This window comes from Lemur catta, chromosome 23 (genome assembly GCF_020740605.2).
Source record: "Lemur catta isolate mLemCat1 chromosome 23, mLemCat1.pri, whole genome shotgun sequence".
Classification (NCBI taxonomy): domain Eukaryota; kingdom Metazoa; phylum Chordata; class Mammalia; order Primates; family Lemuridae; genus Lemur; species Lemur catta.
The window spans coordinates 18,414,670-18,436,918 of record NC_059150.1 but is presented as its reverse complement, the minus strand read 5'-3'; the positions used below and the strand labels follow the sequence as shown (position 1 = coordinate 18,436,918).

The 22,249-nt window shown below is 47.1% G+C and overlaps 2 protein-coding genes across 3 annotated transcripts; both read left to right on the top strand.

Annotated features, from left to right (window-relative positions):
- Window positions 1-261: 261 nt before the first annotated feature.
- TEDDM1 (transmembrane epididymal protein 1) lies at window positions 262-1,625 on the top strand. Its single transcript, XM_045536150.1, has one exon. It carries the CDS (start codon window positions 351-353, stop codon window positions 1,254-1,256), a length of 906 nt encoding a protein of 301 aa, XP_045392106.1. The 5' UTR covers window positions 262-350; the 3' UTR covers window positions 1,257-1,625.
- Window positions 1,626-8,263: 6,638 nt separating this feature from the next.
- GLUL (glutamate-ammonia ligase) lies at window positions 8,264-18,207 on the top strand. 2 transcript variants are annotated; one of them, XM_045536148.1, is made up of 7 exons: window positions 8,264-8,528; window positions 11,234-11,412; window positions 12,755-12,916; window positions 14,770-14,916; window positions 15,262-15,389; window positions 15,587-15,786; window positions 16,369-18,207. In XM_045536148.1, exons 2-7 carry the CDS (start codon window positions 11,247-11,249, stop codon window positions 16,685-16,687), a joined length of 1,122 nt encoding a protein of 373 aa, XP_045392104.1. In that variant the 5' UTR covers window positions 8,264-8,528; window positions 11,234-11,246; the 3' UTR covers window positions 16,688-18,207. The 2 variants fall into 2 exon arrangements, with proteins under 2 accessions (XP_045392104.1, XP_045392105.1); XM_045536149.1 differs by lacking the exon at window positions 8,264-8,528 and adding an exon at window positions 9,329-9,744.
- Window positions 18,208-22,249: the final 4,042 nt, after the last annotated feature.

Sequence of the window (22,249 nt, the reverse complement as noted above, 5' to 3'; positions counted from 1 at the left end):
GCACTGTGCTGGACAGGAGGAAGGAAGCTGTGGCGGGTAGGGGACAAATGTGACCAGAAGCACCTCAAGGGCTGGAACGATCCCTGAAAACTGTTTACCTACTTCCTTTTTTGGCAGAAGCCAGTTAGTTCCCAGCGTACCAGATGGATTAGAATAATAAAGCCATATTCCGCCATGTGTGTAGGCTTTTCTAGAGAAACATTTCCTCTCTGTGGGTAACAGTAGGTGGGGTGAGATGATAAAAGCAGGTGGCAGGCAGCTCTTTCCAAACCCAGAATTTGAAGTGGCCTCAGGTGCGGCCTTGCCTGAATCTTGAGCTTTTCTCCTTGTTTAGACAGATCTGCAGTTCAATGGGAACCTTTATAGGTCATGTCTATCCAGGGCTTTTTCTGTTCTTATATGGACTGTATCAGGCAATAGTGGTCTCCAAAGCTGTAATATTCAATGACTCTCTCCTGTATCCTTTGTGCTCTACCAGGAATAAGGGAAGATGGGCCAGGATGTGGAATATATCCTATGGAGGTTTGTTGAAGATGGTGGCTGGCTCCCTCTTGATAGCTTATGAGATCAGCTGCATTAAAGGAGGCCTAATACTGATGAACAGGGAGCTGCCACCAAGGTTTATGTATCCCAAAGAGTGGCAGCACCTCACCATGTTCACGCTCCTCGCCCTCAATGGCTGTGTAGACTTCATGAGCAGGAACGTTCTCCCTCAGCGGTGTGTGGTCCTAGAAAAAGGAACCCTGGTCCTGAGCTTCTACGAGCTCCTGCTGCTGATGGTGTCACATGTTAAGGACTCGGAAGGGGTGGAGCTGCAAGTGCACTCTCTGCTCATCCTGGTGGTGTTCCTGCTGATGCTGGTGCTGACCGCAGAGCTGTGGGCCCCCGACATGTCTCAGCTCTGGGTGATGGAGACCTTCCTGTTTCTGATGATGGGGTCCTGGCTGATGCAGGCGGGCTTTATTCTATTCAGACCAGTCTCCGGCTACCCATGGCAGGACGATGACATGAGTGACATCATGTTTATCACCACTTTCTTCTGCTGGCATTTGATGATCAATGGCTCATGCCTCTTGGGAATCCATGGCGTCTCCTTTTTTTGGCATCGTTGTTACAGTCCTAGGTTGAAGCTGATGACGTCCAAAGAAGCTCCATATCACACAAGCACTCCAGGACCCCTCTACAAGTTGCTGCAGGAAGCGGAGCAGTCAGAGAAAGATGACCAGGCTCTCCTCCTTTCACAGAGCTCCCCCTGAGCCAGGGCCTACACTGCCCGCACATAGTGTACCCCATCTTCCCCAGTGAAGGTAATGGCCCTAAGGACAGCAGTTGGTCCCCATCTGCTTGTGCACTTCCTGTTCCTGAGTGTCTAATTGCTGAGGAGTTGAGGAGAAAGGTGCCTGAGAAAGAGCTGCTGATTGGATTTGGGGGGAGGGAGGGAAGAGGACCAGAGGTAAAGATTAACGTGCAAGAAAAGGCATGGGAGGGAAGAAGGGAAGAGAAGGAAGGGCTTTTGGGGGGAAGAGCAGAGTCAAGCAATCATGCTGTCACCAGCTGCTTCTGCAGGCACAAGGGATTGCCTTTTACCTGAAGGAATAAAGATTTCTCACAATTCAAAACTGAAACCATTCAAGTCTCATCCTGATAAAGAAAAGTGAATACTTTTATGTGCTCACCAAAGTGGTGCCACCATGTAGAAGTAGCATAACAAAATTTATAGTTAATTTATACAAGTTGAAATTATGCTCTTTTTGTTCCTCCTTCTCCCCCCAACTTTTAAGGATAGACTTCATTTCAATTTTACACATATAAATATGTAAGACTTTTCATATACCTACAAATGTGAGACTTTTCATATACCTTAATAACATATCAAATTTGCATAACTTAAATTTTTATAGAAGTCAAATGCTCAGTACTTTCCCAACCTCACATTTTATTACTCTCACTCTACGCAGTGTACCTTTTTCACCATTGCCATCCTTGTGCATGCAAGGATAGAACCCACCTCTCCCTCCACCCTACTGAGTATCCCCAAGGTGGCCTTCTCCAAGAACTCTTATCTACTCCTTTGTTTTGGAACACTTAGGAACTTATTAAATATGCCTTATTATTTTGCCCATACAGGTGACACATTTTGCTTTGTGCTGTTTCTAAAATCATTTCCCTTAGAAAGATTTTTCCTCACCAACTAATGTGTGGGCTCCTAAAGGGTAAAGACTTGGCCATATCCAAGTTACATAGTTTCCTATGTATACTGCCACTATGTGCCCTAGTCCATGCTTAATAAAGGCTTATTTGCTTCTAGAATCTCTCCTTGCCCCTCTTTCTTCTAAATGTGTTGCCAGACAGCTCAGAGGTTTTGTGAGCCTCTGGGCGACACCAACAGTCCTAAATACTGAGTCATCTTCCTTAGTAATAGGTCCACGCTCTTCCTCGTTCTTGGCTATAATGAAATTCAGTAACTTGGTTCTGAATCATTTACGCTGTGATTATTTTTTAATCCTCACTAGGGTTTCTATAAGGAACCTCCAGAAAACTGGGACTCCAGCAGGTTGACTTGCCCAAGTCGCACAGCTGATTGGAGGCAAGACAGGAATTTAGGTGCGGGTGCATCTGACTGGAGCCAGTGACTGTATCCTCCCAGCCATCGTGATTTTGCTGCTGGCAACACAGAAGGGAGTGATCCTCAAAATGAAATTTAAAAAAAAGAAAAAAAGGCAGCCAGAAGGCCCAGGTGGAGCAAACAGCACAGTGTAATGACCCAGGCCCCTACAGGGTGTGTTTGTGCTACACTTGCTGCCCCCCATCTGTCCTAGGGGGTGAGAACCTGGCAGGCTCTAAACTTCTGGCTCTGTCTTACATTTCTGGGCTCAGATCCAAGTGAGGGCTGAGGCTCAGACTTGTTTGTGACCAGTCCGGCTGATCCTCGCCACTTCCCGTTTACTCTTGGTTCCTGGGCTCTTTTCAGTGACTTTTCCTTGGCAGCTTTTCTTTTGTCTTGCCCTCTCTTACACATTGACCGCAGGTGATGAAAAAGCACAAACACATAGCTGCCCATTTCCAGTCATCTGAAGCCTAATTTCGTAATGATAAACCTCTAGTAATCAAGCGATAGCTCCAACATAATAGCTCTCAAATATTCAGTGTAGGCAACAAACTTGCATGTTATCCAACTTACTATATTTAGGATGTAACAGAATGGCCCTCCCCACGAAGGCCAGTCAAGAAAAAACTTCCCAAATACTTATGGCGGGGGGGGGGGGGGGGGGGGGGGGGGGTGGGGGGGGGTGGGGGTAGGGGTGGAGCTTGTAATTTTCACAAAATTCCACCAGAGGGCACTATGCTCACATCGCCCTGGCCAAGCCTCTAGCTCTCCAATTCCAGTAAACAAGTCTCTCAACAACCGGTTTAAAACAAGTGGGGGAGGGGAGAGATGGGCAGGAAAAATACAGAAGCAGACAAGTATTGCCCAAGCATCCAGAAAACGTCCCCTAGGGCTGTTTGTGTCCCGTTAAAATTTGGCATGTGAACGTGAAATAAACAGGGATGCAAATCAACTAATAGGATTGGGGGAGGTGAGGGAGGAAGAGCTGTGGACCCACTTGAGGATTTCTTTGGGAAAAGTACTAAGTAAAGGACACACTCTGATCCAAATAATTTTTTAGTCAGAGGACTAAAGTCCCTAAATTTTTTAATTAGCTTCAATAATGTTCCAATCAATCTAGAGAGCAAAGGTAGATCCATATATGCATTGAGAATAAAGAACAAACGTATCTACTAAAATCCCAGATTCAGCAAACAATGAAATGAGGGACAGTTTATTAGATAAGCAAAACGATCTCCAAATAGTCCTTCAAAGAGAACCTGCCGTACAGCATTGTTTTTCTGGTAATTTAGTTAATTCACAAAGGAAATATACATTGAATGTCAGCTCTACAGAAGTTGATGGGTAAGCCATTACGTGGGATTCAGAGGAAAGCTGGTTGGCCCTGAACTCTGTACTTTCCTCGGTGGCTACTGTAGACATTTTAGAGGTGGTGGCCCAGGGACACATCACCCACAGACTGAGGAGACAGAAGGAAGGGGAACAGAAAAACGTTCTCAAAGGAATGGCACCTTGGAAGCACATTAGGCTGTAAAATACTGCGCTAACATGGCTTCGGCCAGTTACTACAAGTTATCTAGGTCTCATCTTCTAGAATGATGTGAAGCCCCAATTTAGAATTGTGTGGCTTTAATTTTCTTATTTTCCCATGTTGTTAGCTAAGACGAACCTGATTCTTCCCAACCTTCCAAGTAGTTTCATATTCCAGACAAGATTTGGGGTACACCTCAGACAGACCCATCCCTTCAATCTTAACACACACCTTGGGAAATGGTGTGTTCCTACATTTGGATGATATCAGCAGGCATGCAACAAAACCCAAATCAGGCTATAAGAGATATGACTGAGACTTGAACTTCCAGTTTCCTCTTCTGAGGTGAAAAATATCAAACAATCAAAGAATATGAAGAGCAATTCCTCCGTGCTCAGTGTCAGTTACTGAACTGAAGTATAACCTACTCTAACTGTATAGAGGCGAATTTGAAAGCTTGGCCAACCACAGCTTCTCCCCAAACTATGATTTAAGAATAATGCCATCAACTTCCAGAGTTGCTGCTTTTCTTCTTCTTTGTTTTCTTTTCTTTTCTTGTTTTGGTTTAGGATTCTACTATGGTCTATTCTTTTGGAAAGAATTGGTGTTGGTTTATTAAATAATAATAAGAAGAAGAATAGCTTACAATTCTGGGTTGGGTTTCAGTTTTATCTCTTTAGCATGATTTAAAGGTTTCATTGGATGCCTGTTGAAATCATTTCTATATAAGGAAAACTCCATTTCCTAAACAGCATGTTAGGATTGAAGGTTTGGGTCTGTTTGAGCCCTACCCTAAATTTTGTGTCTAATGAGTGTAAGACAATCACATAGGCACTCTCAGATCACCAGGTTAAGGACTTCACACCTACAGAGTGAGAATGGATCCTTTAAAGGAGAGAGAAAGAAGTTGTGAGGAGAACTCACAGGTATAGCCCACCTAAGACAAGATGGGACTTCATGAATACATCTTGTTCTGCCCGTAGTTCAGGCAGCGGAACAACACTGAAGAAATACTTTTAGTCCTGGGCTATTTCTGCAGATTTGGAACAAAATCTTTACCTGTAATATTGCTCTCCCACTCCACCCACCCCTTGGACATAGCAACACAAAGAGAGGAAAACCTGACTTCAAAGTACATGCAATAGAAGCCCCTGTCGGCTTTAATACCGAGTGTACCTAGAGATAGGAAAGTTCATGGGTTCAAGCATTCTAATGCCCTTTTTATGGAGGGAGTGGAGGATGGGGGTGGGTGGCAATTTAGGGAAGAAGGGGAAGGAGAACAAAGGACAGCAGGCACAGCAAAGTCAAACTGGATGAAAGAGACCGTTCTACTTGTAACTTCTCTAAAATTCCAATCTGGGTTTCTGGGGGCGAACCGGTTAAAGGACTTTCTTTTGCTTTTTCTTCCCTCATATACTCTTAAGCTTCCCTGCTCAGTTCTTGGATTCATCTGGGTCTCCAAGTAAATGTGGGGCTGACCTAGGAGGATAAGGCCTCTTGTTCACTCCCGAAAGAGTCCATGGTCATGTATTACGTTCCTAATCCTTACAAAGCATGCCCCTGGTCACATGAACGGATCAAAGCAAATCTATTTCCATTCTCAGAAAAGCAGCTCAAAGCACTTATCCTCTTGATGGTGCCGCTGTCATTTTTGTGTGGTCAACAAACATCATTTATTGAACACTTACCCTGGCCACTATTGGGGGATATGGAGATAAATAAACTGCTCAAGGAGGTCAAGATACCTAGCAAGGGAAGCAGGTACTCAAAGAGCAGAAGTACCATAAGCTTAAAAACTGAGTTTGCACCTCACTATTCCATTTTCTACTACTATGCTTGCCAACCCTGTCATAGATGCTGGTAGTGAGTGCAGTAGAAGTCTCCGGTTTATGCTTCGATAGTTTGGCATCTGGAAATTAATATCTTTTTTTTTTTTTTGAGACAGAGTCTTGCTCTGTTGCCTGGGCTAAAGTGCTGTGGCATCAGCCTAGCTCATAGCAACCTCAAACTCCTGGGCTCAAGCGATCCTCCTGCCTCAGCCTCCCGAGTAGCTGGGACTACAGGCATGCGCCACCATGCCCAGCTAATTTTTTCTATGTATATTTTTAGTTGTCCAGCTAATTTCTTTGTATTTTTAGTAGAGACAGGGTCTCGCTCTTGCTCAGGCTGGTCTCAAACTCCTGAGCTCGAGCAATCCTCCCACCTCAGCCTCCCAGTGTGCTAGGATTACAGGCGTGAGCCACCACGCCTGGCCTGGAAATTAGTATCTTTTTAAGCAAAAACATCATTTTTCTCTTCTACTCCCCCTCTTCAACCATTCAAACTTAAGATTTTGCAGAAAGAAATGAAGACAACTCACTCTGTTACCAGGCCTAAGCCCATTTTCATGAAACCAATGGTGGAGCATTATTAACACTGAGTCAGAAACTTGTATTGAATGAGTTGCTATGGGAAAAGAATACAATCTCTTCAGATTATCTTGGCCTATAATAGCTATAATTAGTGTTTTCTAAACATTTACTATCTTTCAGACACTACCCTAATCTCTTTTGCATGTGCTATCACAACTAATCCTTTTATAAAAAGGTAGCTATTATTGTCCCTATTTTATAGACACAGAAAGTGAGGCTTCATGTAAGTAACTTGGCCAACGCAAAGGTGGTAAGAGGTAAAATTGGGAATTGAACCTTGCTTTGTCTGACCCGAAGCCCTGCCTTTAGCTACCACATTATAACACTTCAACTGTAATTTAACAAGGAATTTGCAAGGCACTTTACCCAGTCCAAAATGTCACCAGTCAGAAACACACCAAAAACCCCCATCTGTCATTTGAAAGCACTACAGTGTCAGATGCTCTTAAAGGAAAGGGATGTTGACCAAGGAAGCCAAGTTATGTGTGTGTGGTCAGAGGCAACATTTCTTTCCCATATTTGTGGTACAAAACACAACCAGAAGAACAAACTTCTTCCCTTCCTCTTCCAATTGCACTGGAAGCATGAAATCTTAGTCTTCAAAATCTCAGAGTCTCAAAGACTGGGGCTCCTGAAAGATGCAATAAAGGCTAGACACCATCAGGTGGATTTCAGGCACTAAAAATAGAATGATCAAGTAATAGCACTGATAGCTACATACATATGTGTACGTTCATTTATGTTGTCTCTCTCTATATACACATAATTATTGTGCATCTGTTGGCAAACACCCATTTCAAGATTGTGTTCAAATATTTTCCCAACTATCACAGCAAGGTTGAGAGAAGTAAGAGGTTTTCTCATTTTCCAGACTAAAAATAAGCCACACTTAAAAAGCAAAACCAGAGAGAATTCGTTTGAGGAATGTTTAAATTCTCCAGGAACCCTGGGCTTCTAAGGGAGCGTGCCAAGACCTCCACTTTCCTTTCAGCTGCCCTTGGGGCAGAGTTCGCACACAGCTTCACATCTGGTGGGAGGCTCTAAAGGTCATCCTTTGATGGCCGCTTTATTTTGCAGATGAGCAAACTTGGGCCCCGAGAGACTGAAAGACTTGCCTAAGGTCTGTCACCGGCGACATCAGACAGGTCTCCAGATTTTGTTTCTACCGCCCTCCAGAATCCTTTCTGTGGAATCAGAGAAACACAGCACTCTGATTCAAAATGTGAAGTCCAAGAGTTCTGTTCACTTCCCCAACCCCACCATGAGAGCCGGGGAAGGGGGCTCCTCCAGGCTTTGGGAACCCAGGCCTGTCTCCCGGGGGGGGGCAGGGGGGGGTCCGCCCCCCCGGCCCAGGCCAGCCCAGGGCTCCCCGGCTCCCGCGCCCCGTGCTCCCCTTCAAACTTAACCCGAGCGCGCGGGGGGCAACACGCGGGGGGGCGCTCTCACAACAAAAGGCAAAACTGGGTTCCCTGGTTCCAGATTGCCACGGGGAGCTCTCCCTGCAAAACTAGTCACCGTGAAGGCGGCAGGGGCGCCTTTCTGGGGGCCTCAGGACGTCGGGCTGGGGGGCCACGGGGACACCACCAGATTGGCGGGCGGCAGGCGGAAGCTTCCCTTGCCCACGGGGACTCGCCCCTCCGCACGCAGCCAGCCCACCCGCCTGCCCCTCCCCTCCCCCTCTCCGCCCCTCCCCCACGCCCCTGTCCCTTTCTCTCTCTGCCAGACTCGCTCGCCCCCACCCGGCGGCGCCCGCACGGCTGCGCGCCCAATGGCCGCGGGGCCCGGGAGCGCATCAGCTGATCGGCCCGGGCTCCCGGCCGCTGGGAGCCAATCAGGGCGCCGGGGGCGGCCCCGGGCCGCGGATAAAGGGTGCGGGGCAGGAGGCGGCCCCGCAGAGCCGAGGATGGGAGAAGAGTGGGGCGTCTGAGCAGCACACCGGCCTCCTCGCGTCTCTCCGCGCCTCGCTCTCGCCGCCCAGGTAGGCGCCCGCCTGGCCCCGTAACGCCGAAGTGGTCCGCGCCACCCCCTCCCCCCGAGCTGCGGCGACCCGGCCTTTCTTTCGGCTCGTGGTTCGGCCACCCCCCAACCACGGTCCCCAGGGCCACACTTCGGCCTCCCGGGCCCGGATCGGGCACGCTGGCGCTTCCCGCGTGCCGCCCCTCCCGGGGGTCTCTGCCGTCCCTGTTGTCGACGGTGGGGCGCGCCCGTGGCCCGGCTCTGCGGAGGGCGGGGGCAGTTGTTTTGATCTTGACGCCACTTGCCGCCCAGAGCGCGGCCCCTGGAGGCCTCTCGGCGCCCCCGGCGCCCTGGGCTCGCGGTGGTTTTGCCTTGTGGGCGGAGTGGCTGTGTCGTCCCCTGCGGGAGCGCACGCGGGACGCTCGAGAGCCGCGAGCCCCTCGCGCCCTTCCTCCGCGGCGGCGCGTTTTGGGGGGTCGCCGGGGTATTGGCAACCGTTTAGACGCCTGGGTTGAAGCGAGTGATCGTGAGCGTTGTTTGCGCGCCCGGCTCCTGCCAGGGGGTCCCGGCGGCCTTCCAGTGTGACCGAACAATGGAGAGGCCGGGCCTCAGCGTGGCCGCCAGGGGACAGGCCGGGCCGCGCCGGGGCAGCAGCCGCGCGCCGCCCCTCCCGCGGGCGCCCCCACTCCCCGCCCCACCCCAGCCCCCGGGCGGCAGGGAATGGCCCCCTCGGCGAGGCCCTGAGATCCGGGCCCGAGGGGCGGGGCGCCGACTTTCCGGCAATTTCCGCGGGAAGGGGCTGCTCTCAAAGTGGATTATCCCAACTGCCCGGGGGGCGGGAAGCGGGGATCCTTCCCCGGCCGCAAATCCACGAAGAAAGCAGCGAATGAAGATGAAGAAGAGGACGGGGAGTCACGGTCCTCGGGGTCCCCCTCCAACTGCTTCGGTTTCGTCGCCTACTCGGTGAACTCCGGGGAGAAACCGCGACTCAAGATAAAGACCTCAACCCACCAGCCTGCCGATTGCTGCACCTCCCGGTCCGACCGCTCTCCGTCCCCCTCTCTGTCCCTCTCTCCGTCCCCCTCTCCGTCGCCCTCGCCCAGAAAGCTCCGGTGCTTGGACCAGCGGGACTCGGACAGGAGGGACTCGGAACAGGAGGAGCGGCGCGAACGCCACTCTAAAAGGAGGAGGGCTAGAGAGGGCAACCCCAACGCTACGCTTGACTTTCTGTGGCTGGGGTGAGTGAGGGGCAGGGTGGACGACCCCGGAGCCGGTGGCAGCTGCAAAAACCGCTGAAAACTTCCGAATCCATCCCCCCCACGTAAAGTTGGCACTGCGGCGGTACCAGTGGATACAGTGCACTAGGCTTGCAGGAGACCCGGAACTGAGGCTTGAGAGTGTGGCGTGGTGTTGGAGGTGTAATAGCTTGGAGAGGAAAGCTGAGAGGTTGGGGGGGAGCTGAGGGCGGCTGGGGATGGGGGGTGGGATTTGACCACGTCTTTTAGACGCTGTAGGCGGAGGTATTGGTCCTTTAATACGACTTGACAGAGGAGGTTCTCCTCTTCCCCCAGGGGAAGGGTGAGGCCGTCGGAGGGTAAAGCAGTTATGTTTTCAGCTGGGCAAACATGGATGGTTGCCCATAGAAACTTTGTCTCTGTACTTCAGAAAGTTGCCCAAGCCATCGGAGGAGAACAATGTGTTCCCTTTCCAGCCACCCCGGGCCACAGAGGGAGGGCGGAGAACGGTTTCCTCTTGTGCTGAGGCTGGTGTGCTTAAGAGTTTCTTTTTCAGAGGTTTTGTGGCAGTGGCTTGCAGTTTTTAGCATGCCTCAGCTTTTGAAATCCCAGGTTTTTTTGATTTAGAAGTGGGAATTTCTTAATTACTTGAAAAGTTCTGTAGTGGAATCTCAGAATATTGTCGTTCTCACACTTAAATCTGAGCCTATCTTAAGGGAGAATTTTGCATCACACCAGCTTATCTTAAGGGAAAATTATGGCAGCATGCACCTTGAACTCCGATTTGTCAGCTGTTTTGTTTTTTTTTTTTTTTACCTTAGTGATGGTAAAAGGTGCAGTTCTTTTTAGGAATCCTCCAGCTTTTTAAGTCTTGTAACCGTGTTTCATCCTCAAATCTAAATGTGTGGAAGTTTTAGGGAGGGTGGTGGGGAGGGAGTAGGTTTCCATTAAGACCACAACTAAGATGAAAGCAAAGAGAAAACTCAAAACAGAAACAATAGCAGCCAAGCCTTTCTGTGGCTGGATTTTACTTGTGTTAGGAGAAGGTATATTTTGTAAACTTTATATTTTTGAACTTTTGTATCCTCTTAGTAGCTTAGTACTAAGGAGCTAGAGCTGAGTCCTCAGAAGTCTGAATTCTGGGATGTGCAGGAGCTGTGGAACTTCAGACTCTGAGCTCAGGATGCAAAGAGCCTTCAAGAGTTAGTCCCAAGGGCTTGATCTTTCCTTTGGCAGGCGTCTGCTTTAATTGCATCAAAAGCTGATCAGATTTTTGCAGTCCATTCTTATAAGGAGATATTTGTGTAATATAAAACTTTAATCTCCCTAAAAGCAGAGTGAATAACTATTATAACTTTAGGTGTGTTGACTCCTGAAGAGGAAGAGCTCACAGCTTCCACTTGGCTTTTTGCTTCAATTGTCCCTCTTGCGCCATTCCTCCCGGGGAACTGTTCGGAGTGGGTGTTAACAATATTATTATTTTTCTCCCCAGAACACCTTCCACCATGGCCACCTCAGCAAGTTCCCACTTAAACAAAGGCATCAAGCAGGTGTATATGTCCCTGCCTCAGGGTGAGAAAGTCCAAGCCATGTATATCTGGATCGATGGTACCGGGGAAGGACTGCGCTGCAAGACCCGCACCCTGGACTGCGAGCCCAAGTGCGTGGAAGGTGAGCCGGGCGCTGTGGGACGGAGCAGCATGAGGGTGGGTGGCAGCCTTAGACCAAGCCACTGGATTAGGCCTCTTTATTTTGTTGGTAAAGCTTTTCTAAGGTAGGGCTTTGCCGACTTCACACTCAGTCAGCGTTAAGCCCCTACACTGCCTCAAAGCATAGCAACAATGGAGCCCTTTATTAAAATGGAATCTTGCATGTAAGCCAGTATATTGAAGAAAAACCAAGTCTGGTGTGTGGAACGTTGGGAGGATTCTCGGAGACTTTGCTGATTTGTCCATCGCTACTTAGCTAACTCTAAGACCCCCTTAGGAACCCAGTTTGAAAACTACTGCTCTATCCTGCATATGCCATCTAGTTTTACAGAATTTTTGAAAACTCTGTTTAATACACATATCACTGGATTTCCAGATGCAAGACAAATGTTCTAAAGTGGTTTCTAAATGGAACTGGTTTTTAGTTGTTGCCACTCTTGGAAATTCTTAAAACTGTCTGATTGCTTATCCCTCCAGGAGCTGCTACTATACTATAGTTGTCACCTTCGTTTTTCAGTCTAGAACAAGCCATAGCCATCCCCATCCGCTTTCTGGAGAGGGCCTAGAGGGAAATACTGCCTCCTACCTACCTTCGGATAGCTTACTTTTCTGATAATGTTCCATGTTTGGGTGAATGAATGAATGATGATAGAAAGCCTATATAGTGTTCTTGCTATGTGGCAGGTACTGAACAGGTACTGGGGATGCAAGGTGAGTCTGGTCTGCCTTCAGAGAACTCCGTGAGCTGTACAGACAAACCAGCCTTGGAAACATACCAGGAGAAGTGCATAAGTGATAAGCGTGCATTCTTGCATAAGTCATCCTGCCAGTTGTTGGTGCCCCTTATAAAATAAGGACACAACTTGAGCTAAAGCAGTGCATAGACATGGTGGGGGCATAAGAGAAGGAGGCAATACAGATGGCCTAGTGGAAGGATCAGAATCGTCCCCATCTCAGTATTTTAAATGCTGACTTGCCAGTAGTGATAACAGAATGCCTCAGTTTATCTCTTGGCATACAGTAGACTTATTTAGGGAGGAAATGTCCTTAGGTTCTTGGGACTGTCCTTTCTTTTAAGGAAGTGATGCAGTGGTTTACTTAGAACTCAGATAGGAAGGGATCAGACTGTAGGATTAGGTACAGACTTCAAGGTTTACATTTTAATGGTGGCATTTATGCCTTTTACTGACTTCCTAGAAAAGAGAAAATAGATCTTTAAAGATGGAAAGATGAATGAGGGGCTGGCTGTCTTTGCATTGCCTAGGAAACTTCTGTCCATTTTTAATTTCTCTTTTTTACCCCAGAATTGCCTGAGTGGAATTTCGATGGCTCTAGTACTTTACAGTCTGAAGGCTCCAACAGTGACATGTATCTCGTGCCTGCTGCCATGTTTCGGGACCCCTTCCGCAAGGACCCCAACAAGCTGGTGTTATGTGAAGTTTTCAAGTACAATCGAAAGCCTGCAGGTGGGTATAGGATGGGAGGGATGCCTCCACTTCACTCCATGACTGCTGTGGAGGGGACGGAGAAGACATTCTGAAATCAGTGTTGGGAAGGCTAAGCTGTTTCAGAACTGCATTTAGAATCTAGAGGATTAGGTATCTGCGTCTCCACCTTGAACTCCCCTTTGAGGAAGAGATAATATGGCCCATCCTCCTGGTCTCCATTGGTTGCATAAAATGGCGTTGGATTCTTCTAAATCTGTTTGCTGGTGGAGTCCTTACTGACAGTCTTCCTGCCTGTGAATTTAAGAACCTGGATTCTGGGCCGGGCTCGGTGGCTCACGCCTTTAATCCTAGCACTCTGGGAGGCCGAGGTGGGAGGGATCGCTCAAGGTCAGGAGTTTGAGACCAGCCTGAGCAAGAGTGAGACCCCCATCTCTACTAAAAATAGAAAGAAATTATCTGGACAGCTAAAAATATATAGAAAAAATTCGCTGGGCATGGTGGCACATGCCTGTAGTCCCAGCTACTTGGGAGGCTGAGGCAGAAGGATCACTTGAGCCCAGGAGTTTGAGGTTGCTGTGAGCTAGGTAGGCCGCCATGGCACTCTAGTCTGGGCAACAGAGCGAGACTGTCTCAAAAAAAAAAAAAACAAAAACCTGGGTTCTGGATGCTGAATGTTGGGTTTGAATCCTGGATCTGCTGCTTAACTATTTGGGCAAAATATTTATTCCCATACATCCATTTCCTTGATTTTTAAAATGGGGAAAATAAAACCCATCTCCAAGTTCAATGAGTTAATATGTGCAAATCATTTGGAATAATTATACATCAAATATTGGTTACCTTTTCATTCCGGACAGCTTATTTTGTTTTTTTATCCACTGACTATAAAGCATGAGCATCTTGGCTCACTGTCACGTTTGCCCTGAGGTTGCTGTAACAGCACAAAGTACCATGGAAGCCCTGACATATCTGTTCCCAATTTCTAGCCAGTCATCTTTTTAAATCCAGCTGAAGTCTCTTGTTACACTGCCAGTGAGATTGAGTGAATCTGGACCTTTGTTTTGAGGGCAGTATTGTGTGGTAAAGGGCATGAGCCCTGAGGCCAAGATGACCACGGGTGTCCTGCCTCTGCTGCTTGCCCTATAACCTGGGCATGTTACCTAACGTGACATTTCTGAGCTTCGTGTGTTCATCTGTAAAAATGAAGACTTAAAATACCCACCTCAGTGTTGTTGCGAGGACTCAGTTGAGTGTTTTTTTTTTTTTTTTTTAATATAAAGGTCTTAAAATGGTTCTTGGAACATAATTAAGCAGTCAGTTATCTGTTTTAAAGTTCGTTTCTAGCTGGGAATTGTTTCCAGTTGAGCTCATCTTGTTTTCTTTTGCACCAGCCAATGCTGTATAACTTGGCACTTAATCTCACCTGGAATGTAAGCCCTCTAATGGGCAGATGAGTCCCAATAAGAATTAGGTTTGTCTCTAAGTGCCTGAGAAACTAGGAAAAAGTCTGACAGCTAGAAGCAGCTACTTTGTGAATAGAGGGTTAAGAGCCTGGCATTTGGCTTGGGAGGTGGCCAGCAATGCAGATAGGGTGAACACTTGCTCTGTGCTGGATCCTCTCCCATGTGACTTGGTTGTAACTGAGTTTAATTATACTGATGGCGCTCAGAGTTTCCCTATAAATGTATAACAACAGCTTCTCCCATTTTTCTAACTTATAAGTGATGGGACACAGAAAGGTTTACACTGGGTCAGTTCAGCCTATAATGCATACCTCAGCCATGTGGAATCTGAGGATATTTTCCCATCAGCATTGTGATTCAGCATGTGTCCTTAGGTTCCTGATGGCCTGTTGACTTGTTTTTTTCTAGAGACCAATTTGAGGCACACCTGTAAACGGATAATGGACATGGTGAGCAACCAGTACCCCTGGTTTGGAATGGAGCAGGAATATACTCTCATGGGGACAGATGGGCACCCCTTCGGCTGGCCTTCCAATGGCTTCCCTGGGCCCCAGGGTAAGTCTCCTTGGGTTACAGGCAAAACTACTCCTCTCCAAGTGTTTAACTGTCCAGAGATGGGAGGAACTCCTTCTGAATCGAGATGCTGAGACTGGCTGAAATGACATGACAGCTCTCACGTCATCCAAATCCAGAAATGGACGTAGATGTATAAAGTCAGGACTGAGGGGGGAACCTTTGGCTCCACTGAAGCAGTAGCGAGGAGGAGCCCCCTGTATTCTCCACCCTCTAATGGGGGTGAAGGCAGGGATGTGACTCCAGGTGTTGAGGGCCTTCTGATTTCTGCTGTTGGGATTTTCTGAATTTCCTGACTCTTACCATTTTGTCTTTGTGCTTCTACAGGTCCGTATTACTGTGGTGTGGGAGCAGACAGAGCCTACGGCAGGGATATCGTGGAGGCTCATTACCGAGCCTGCTTGTATGCTGGAGTCAAGATTGCGGGCACTAATGCCGAGGTCATGCCTGCCCAGGTAAGCAGCTCTTGCCCATCCTTCCTGCTTCTGAAAAAAGGCAGGTAGGCAAATGAGGACTTTGGCTAGCCAGGCCTGCTGATCTGCCACTAACCCAAAACCTGAGAAGAGGTGAGAGAGAAGACAGCAGGTTTAGGAGCTTCTGGGTTGGGATGAGCACTTGGCTTTGTTTTAACCAGCCTTCCCATTCTTCCTAGTGGGAATTCCAAATTGGACCCTGTGAAGGAATCAGCATGGGAGATCATCTCTGGGTGGCTCGTTTCATCTTGCATCGCGTGTGTGAAGACTTTGGAGTGATAGCAACCTTTGATCCCAAGCCCATTCCTGGGAACTGGAATGGTGCGGGCTGCCACACCAACTTCAGCACCAAGGCCATGCGGGAGGAGAATGGTCTGAAGTGAGTGCCTTCTGGGGCCAGCTTCATTCTCCGGTGACAGAAACCGTGGGAAGAGAGTTCTCAATGTCCCAGCAGTCTCCATTGCAAGATGACATGCCAAATCTTTGTATCAGGGATGAGTAAGCTGGACTTCTCAGTCTAGACATACCCCTCAGCTCTTGATACTTGGCTTCAAAAATTTTCTGATCCTTTCATTTTGTTTCCATTTGAAAAGTACCAAGTCTACTCTAAATAGAGTTAACACATATCTGTGATACAGGGGAAAGTGTTGAATAGATTCATGCGTGTGAAAATGTAACTAAGTTAGTACAAGCATGAGGATAATCTTAATGCTTATGAGTGAGAGAAAGTTTCGGGTGATTGGGATCTTTTTATTCAACTACTGACCCTGCTGCTTATCGGGCACTGTTCTGGGTGCCGGGACTCACGGGTAACAAGGCAGAGTCGCTGCTCTCATGGAGTATTTGTTCTGCTGGGGCCGTGTTTTGGTGAACTTCATTCTTAGGTCCATACCTGCTCCTGCCCTAGAGGGCCTGTTTCCTTGTGACAAGGCCGGACCTTCATCTTTTCTTTTTCCTCTAGGTACATCGAGGAGGCCATCGAGAAACTCAGCAAGCGGCACCAGTACCACATTCGCGCCTACGATCCCAAGGGGGGCCTGGACAACGCCCGGCGCCTCACTGGATTCCACGAAACCTCCAACATCAACGACTTTTCCGCTGGCGTCGCCAACCGTAGCGCCAGCATCCGCATTCCCCGGACTGTCGGCCAGGAGAAGAAGGGCTACTTTGAAGACCGCCGTCCCTCTGCCAACTGCGACCCCTTTTCGGTGACAGAAGCCCTCATCCGCACATGTCTTCTCAATGAAACTGGCGACGAGCCCTTCCAGTACAAAAACTAAGTGGACTAGACTTGCAGCTGTTGAGCCCCCCCTGGTTCTCCATCCCACCCCAAATCTCCCCCCTCCCTGTTGTCCCAGTTGTAACTCAAAGGGTGGAATATCAAGGTCTTTTTTTATTCCTTGTGCCCAGTTAATCTTGCTTTCTTTGGCTAAGATAGAGGGGTCAAGTTCTTAATCTCTTTGCACCCACCCTCCTCTTTCCCTATCACTGAAGCTTTCTAGTGCGTTAGTGGGTGGGGTGGGAGGGACGTAACCACTGGTTCCATTTAATGGGGTGTGCTTGTCCAGTAGGCATAGCTGTCCAGACGGAGCACGTTTGCAGGAGAGGGAGGAGTTTTTCTTTGAGGTAGTCGAAAGGAGAAGGCTTGGCCTACCACTCCAGGTCAGAACTTCCCTTCTTGGTAGAAAAGTCTCTTAGAACCAACTTTCTGGAAACAATGGGAAGTGGGAGAGAAAGTAGGGATTGGGGATCAGGGAGGAGTATGCCCTTGGTCTCTGGCCACGCTTCCCTTGCCTGGGGCCAAATGCCCTCCCGTCAACACAGAGCTGAGCAAACTGATGGCTAGCCCTACCTTAAAAGAAGAAAAGGTTCTTATTGCTTGGTCCTCCTTTATAACACAAAGCAGAGTAGTATTTTTATATTTAAATGTAAAAACAAAAAAATTATATATATGGGGGTGTGGATTATGTGTGTTTTCCTAAAGATGAAAACCATCTGGGTCACAGGGAGCCAAAGTAAAGCAGACAGTCTGGTTTGGAGATGAGTCTCTTTTGAGGGGGAGGTGGGGGGAAAGGGTGCTTGGAGAGTTGGTGATTTGGGGTTAATTCCTTGTTGCCACTTGAGGGTTTCTCTGCCCTGCCCTCCCTCCAGAGGAGGTGGGCAGTGCTCGGTTGATGGGTGGACGCAGGTTAGCTAGCAGCCACTTGGTCCGCAGGGCTCTGTTTTCAAAGACACATGTACTTGTCCACACACGGGTTTAGAAATGAGTTGGCTGGTCAACTTGAGCATGTTACTGACGGGATGTTGGGGTTATTTTCTGGTGGGAATAGCATGTCACTAAAGCAGGCCTTTTGATATATTAAAAATTTTTTAAAGCAAAATAGAAGTTTTAGAGTTTAATCAGATTTGTAGGGTTTCTAAGTAATTTTACGTAATTGCTTATTTGTTTCAACTGTGTCCTTCCACCTCTGCTCTTGGAGGAGAGGGAGACAGGGCTGTTGGCAGACCTTGTGATTTTGTATCCTGGTGTCTTCTCCCAGTGCAAAATACTCCTTTCCTTTGTTAAGATGCTGAGGAGTTATTTTTTCTTTTATAATAAAAAACTCACCTTCATCCTCAAATTTCCCCTCCTGTTCTGTGGTGGGTTTTATGTTGGCAGCAGGCCAGCCATGGTTTTCTCTTGCCATGATGACTTCTGATTGCCATGTACAGTATGTTCAGAGTTAGATAACACCTCATTGTAAACAAACTGTGTAACTGCCCAGAGCAGCACTTATAAATCAGCCTAACATTTATAAGATCTCTTCTGACTCGTTTCTTTGTGGTTCTTTTAAATCCCTGTGTGCCAGTTCATTCCTTATATCCAACCCAAAAGGGGGAGGGGGAGCAGTTTTGTTTTAAGAGGCAAAGTAAGCTGAAGTTTATCTGCTTTTTGAGTTTTTAAAACTGCAGTCATGTTGCTGACAAGCTCTTTCCTATACGTCTCGAGCTTGGGTATTTGAGATTTCTGGGATTGTTTTTTCATCTAGACTCAGATCACACAATCATGATACTTTCTAGCCCTAGAATTTTGTAGCAGGGTACAACCCCTGCCCCTCTCCCTGTGCTCTTGAGTTTGGTTTTGACCTACCATGCTATAATATTGTCTGGAACATGCCTGGCTCAATATAACAGCCTAAAAGTATTTAATGTGTGACTAACTGGTTTTGCTAGCTCTACTCTTCTCTGCCAAACTGCCAGTGGTTCATTTAAGTAGTAAATATTGACCATACTGCTACCTTGGTCGAAGGCTGGCTGTGCCCTGGGCATAGTCTTGTCCTTGGATGTATCTTTCCTTGCACTAGACCAATGGGCTGCTTGTAATTTTCCCAAAAGCTCTATGTTGACACCTCTGCCCTTGCTCGCTCTTGATCTGTTTACCTGAAAGTTCTTAGATCTTATCCTGGCCAGTTCCTACTTTTTATTCATTTCTTACTAGGCTGGGTAGGATCTCCCTCTTGCTCCTATGATGCTATACACATACCTAGCAAACAAGCAGTTGTTCAACACACTAGTGCACCATACTATTAAATGATGTTACTAATGTTAGTAACATGGTGAGAAATAGTGATCATTTTTAAAGGGTAGTTTTCCGTATCAGGGGAGCTGGGGCCCGTTATAGCAATTACAATGATCTTTAGGCTTTTGTAAACTGTGCTCTAGTCTTACATAATCCTACCTATCCGTGGTGTTAGGGTATCTTAGGAAGGTTCGCTCCTGACATCACGGTTTAATTTTCAAAGTAGATCCTACCTACTAGGTTGCTGGTGTGGTCCCAGTTGACACCCGTTCCAGCATGATTAAGAGTGCCCTCTTTCACCCTAAGTATTTCCCTGGTTTTGATGTTAGATTACGTAGTCACTCTTATTTCTTGAATCTCTACTTCCACCTCCCCAGCTGAAGTTGTCTTTACTGGGTCACCCTTACAGGATTTAGGGAGGTATATTCTACACAGCATAGCACAAGACTGAAGAGGCAATGACCTAAACACGGGTTTTTGTTTGCTGTAACCAGTTCCCCAATAAAGATTGCATGGAAAGGAAAAGGAATTCTCAATTCATAGGATCAGAATTGAGACAGAAACAACCAGCATATTTCCTTCTCCACCCTGTCACCTGGAATCAGCTTTGACCTACATGTCACAGTGCAATCCCCTTGTATTTCCAAGGTGTTTTTTATAGCTCATTTGGCAGACACTAGGTTACATGATAACTTTTACCAGTGAGAGATTAAACAATGATGGCCAAGCCTTCAGCCTTGAAGAGACAAGAGGCCAGTATTTGCAAAAGGAGGTCTCCATGAACTCCTTAAACAACATGAGTTCCCTTAATATCCCACAGGTTAGTAGATGAGAGCTAAATGGCAGCACACACTCATAGAGGATTTCGAGGAATTCCTTGGCTGGGCCATTTGAAAAGCCAGATGTGTGCTGCTGGGTAGAATCGTAGACTAGTGAGTGGATAAAAGAAGTTTCTGAACAAATGCTTTGTGCTGGGGCTCCAAATAGCTCACCAATGGCTTCACATAGGTAATAATTCCAGCTACCGCTTGGCCCTTAGACCAGAAAAGTAAAAGTAACTTGCTATCCTAAAGAAAGAAAGAAAGTGTCCCATCACTCAATAGGATTTTTTAATTGAACTTCATGCAGTCAGGGATCCTGTTTTTCTTGCCCACCACTGTATCCCCAGACCTTTTATGGTGTCTGCAGTACTTGTTTAATGAATAATTTTTAGATACTGGTTCTGTGAACTTTAAGCCTATAACTACTGGCTGGTGTCAAACCTATGAGGTCTTGGTTGTTTGGCTATGTTTTAACTCTGGTCATGGCACTAAGATGCCTATCTGTTTTATTGAGCTTAAAAAGAATCAAACATGTTGACTGTTTTTCACTGCAAACATTATGGCACAACTCAAGCCTTCCTGGGCATGTGTTGTAGAAAAGAACAACTACTAGCTCAATTGATTCTGGTTGGGTTCAGGCAGCCTGGAGCCTCGTGTTTCTTTAAGAGTTACGACTGATATAAAGTGGCAGTTTATCATTGCCTCCAAAAGCTTCAGGTAGATTGCTACTGTAAACAGTTTTTCAGCCTTTAGCTCAATCACCAGACATTTGTTAAAAAATAATTCATACTTAATTTCACAATATGCAGATATATGCACATACACAATAGATACAATATAGACATATACTATATTTGTGAGAAGACGCATATATGCACGTATTAGATTCACAATACAGGTATCCCACATAGGCCTTTTACCCAAGATACAGTATCTTACAAAACAGACAGGAACTTACGAATATATCTTCCAGAAGCAGTACACAAGAGAATTTGCTGAGCTGAGAAAGCTGTCATTAGGAGTGGGGAGGTGAGACATAGAAGGTATAGTCGTTTTTAAAACAAGGGTCTACTGCCAACTCTTAATCATTAATCTCCCCCCTCTTGTGCTTAATGCACAGGAGGTTCTCAGGCACCGTCAACTACTAAGTAGTTGTCTATGATCCACTGTCTGGAGTTCCTCTGATCTAGGAGAGGAACATCATAGTCCTAAGAGGAAGTGTCCATATGGTTGGTTGCTGTTGTCATTTGATGAATTGCGTTTCAGGGGGCTCGTACCACAGCAAGTTGTCCTCATGGATTTCAGATTGAGTTACTTACATTGTCTTGATTGCAACTTGTCAGCTTGTTCAGCTCTTCCACTGCATGGCATGGTCGGCAGATCTATCGACTGAAATGCAGCGGGCCCTCTACCCCTAAACCTGTAGTCTGTGCCGAAGCCTGTCTGCGTATGCCTTTCAATAAAGGTCTAGAGTAACTCCTCTCTTGCGACTCTATTTTACTGCTCTATTGAATTGGCATTTAAGATACCTCCAAAAATTAATAACCAAACAAGATGGGGGTCAAATAGGCACTACTTTGGTGCTTGGGGGGAAGCATATGAATGAGGGGACAGGTAAATGGAAATCCTTCTCTTCCTCTTCTTTGTGACTATCCTCTTCCAGCCAAAGAGTGTCACTGGCGTCACCAATCAGTGTGGGATTCCTGGACCTAGTGCTGTGCACACCAGCTTGTGTGTGTGATACTGTGGTGACTCCATTCCAGTAACACTACAGCATGCAGTGCAGTATCACATGGGGGCCGGGAGGGAGGCGGGCTTTTGTTGGAGGAAGTGAACATTTGCCTGGTCTCTGGGAAGGAACTTGCGATCTAATCAGCGAGACAGTACAGTAGGGGAATCCACTTTCCCAGAGCTTCCTTTACAAGAGACGACCCCTCTCCCCAAACAATCTACCACCAGGCTCATTCTTAGGTGGGTTTAGGATCCAGAAACTGCCGAGCTATTAACTTTTTTCTCCCCCAAGACAGAGTCTCACTCTGTAGCCCTGGCTAGAGTGCAGTGGCGCCACCATAGCTCACAGCAACCTCAACCTCCTGGGCTCACGTGATCCTCCTGCCTCAGCCCCCTGAGTAGCTGGGACTACGGGTGCACACCACCACACCCAGCTACTTTTTCTGTTTTTTTTTTTTTTTTTTTTTTTTTTTTGTCGAGTCAGGGTCTTGCTCTTGTTCAAGCCAGTCTCAAATTTCTGACCTGAAGCCATCTTCCAGCCTCGGCCTCCCAGAGTGCTAGGATTATAGGTGTGAGCCACCCTGCCAGCAAGCATTTTTATATAAATACATCTGTGGCCTAGCACTTAGCCAAGTAAGGCTTCAATAAATGTTTGTCAAATTAAATTGTCAGAGTTTCCAGGGCAGGAGAAATAAATAAAAAGGAAAAAAAGAAAAGAAATTGCCAGAGAA

Bases quoted from the DNA above. Each gene is read 5' to 3' on its own strand.
- TEDDM1 (XM_045536150.1), top strand. From the start codon at position 351: ATGGGAACCTTTATAGGTCATGTCTATCCAGGGCTTTTTCTGTTCTTA.
- GLUL (XM_045536148.1), top strand. From the start codon at position 11,247: ATGGCCACCTCAGCAAGTTCCCACTTAAACAAAGGCATCAAGCAGGTG. The intron at 11,413-12,754 runs GTGAGCCGGGCG...TTTTTACCCCAG, and splicing joins CGAGCCCAAGTGCGTGGAAG to AATTGCCTGAGTGGAATTTC. The intron at 15,787-16,368 runs GTGAGTGCCTTC...TTTTTCCTCTAG, and splicing joins CGGGAGGAGAATGGTCTGAA to GTACATCGAGGAGGCCATCG.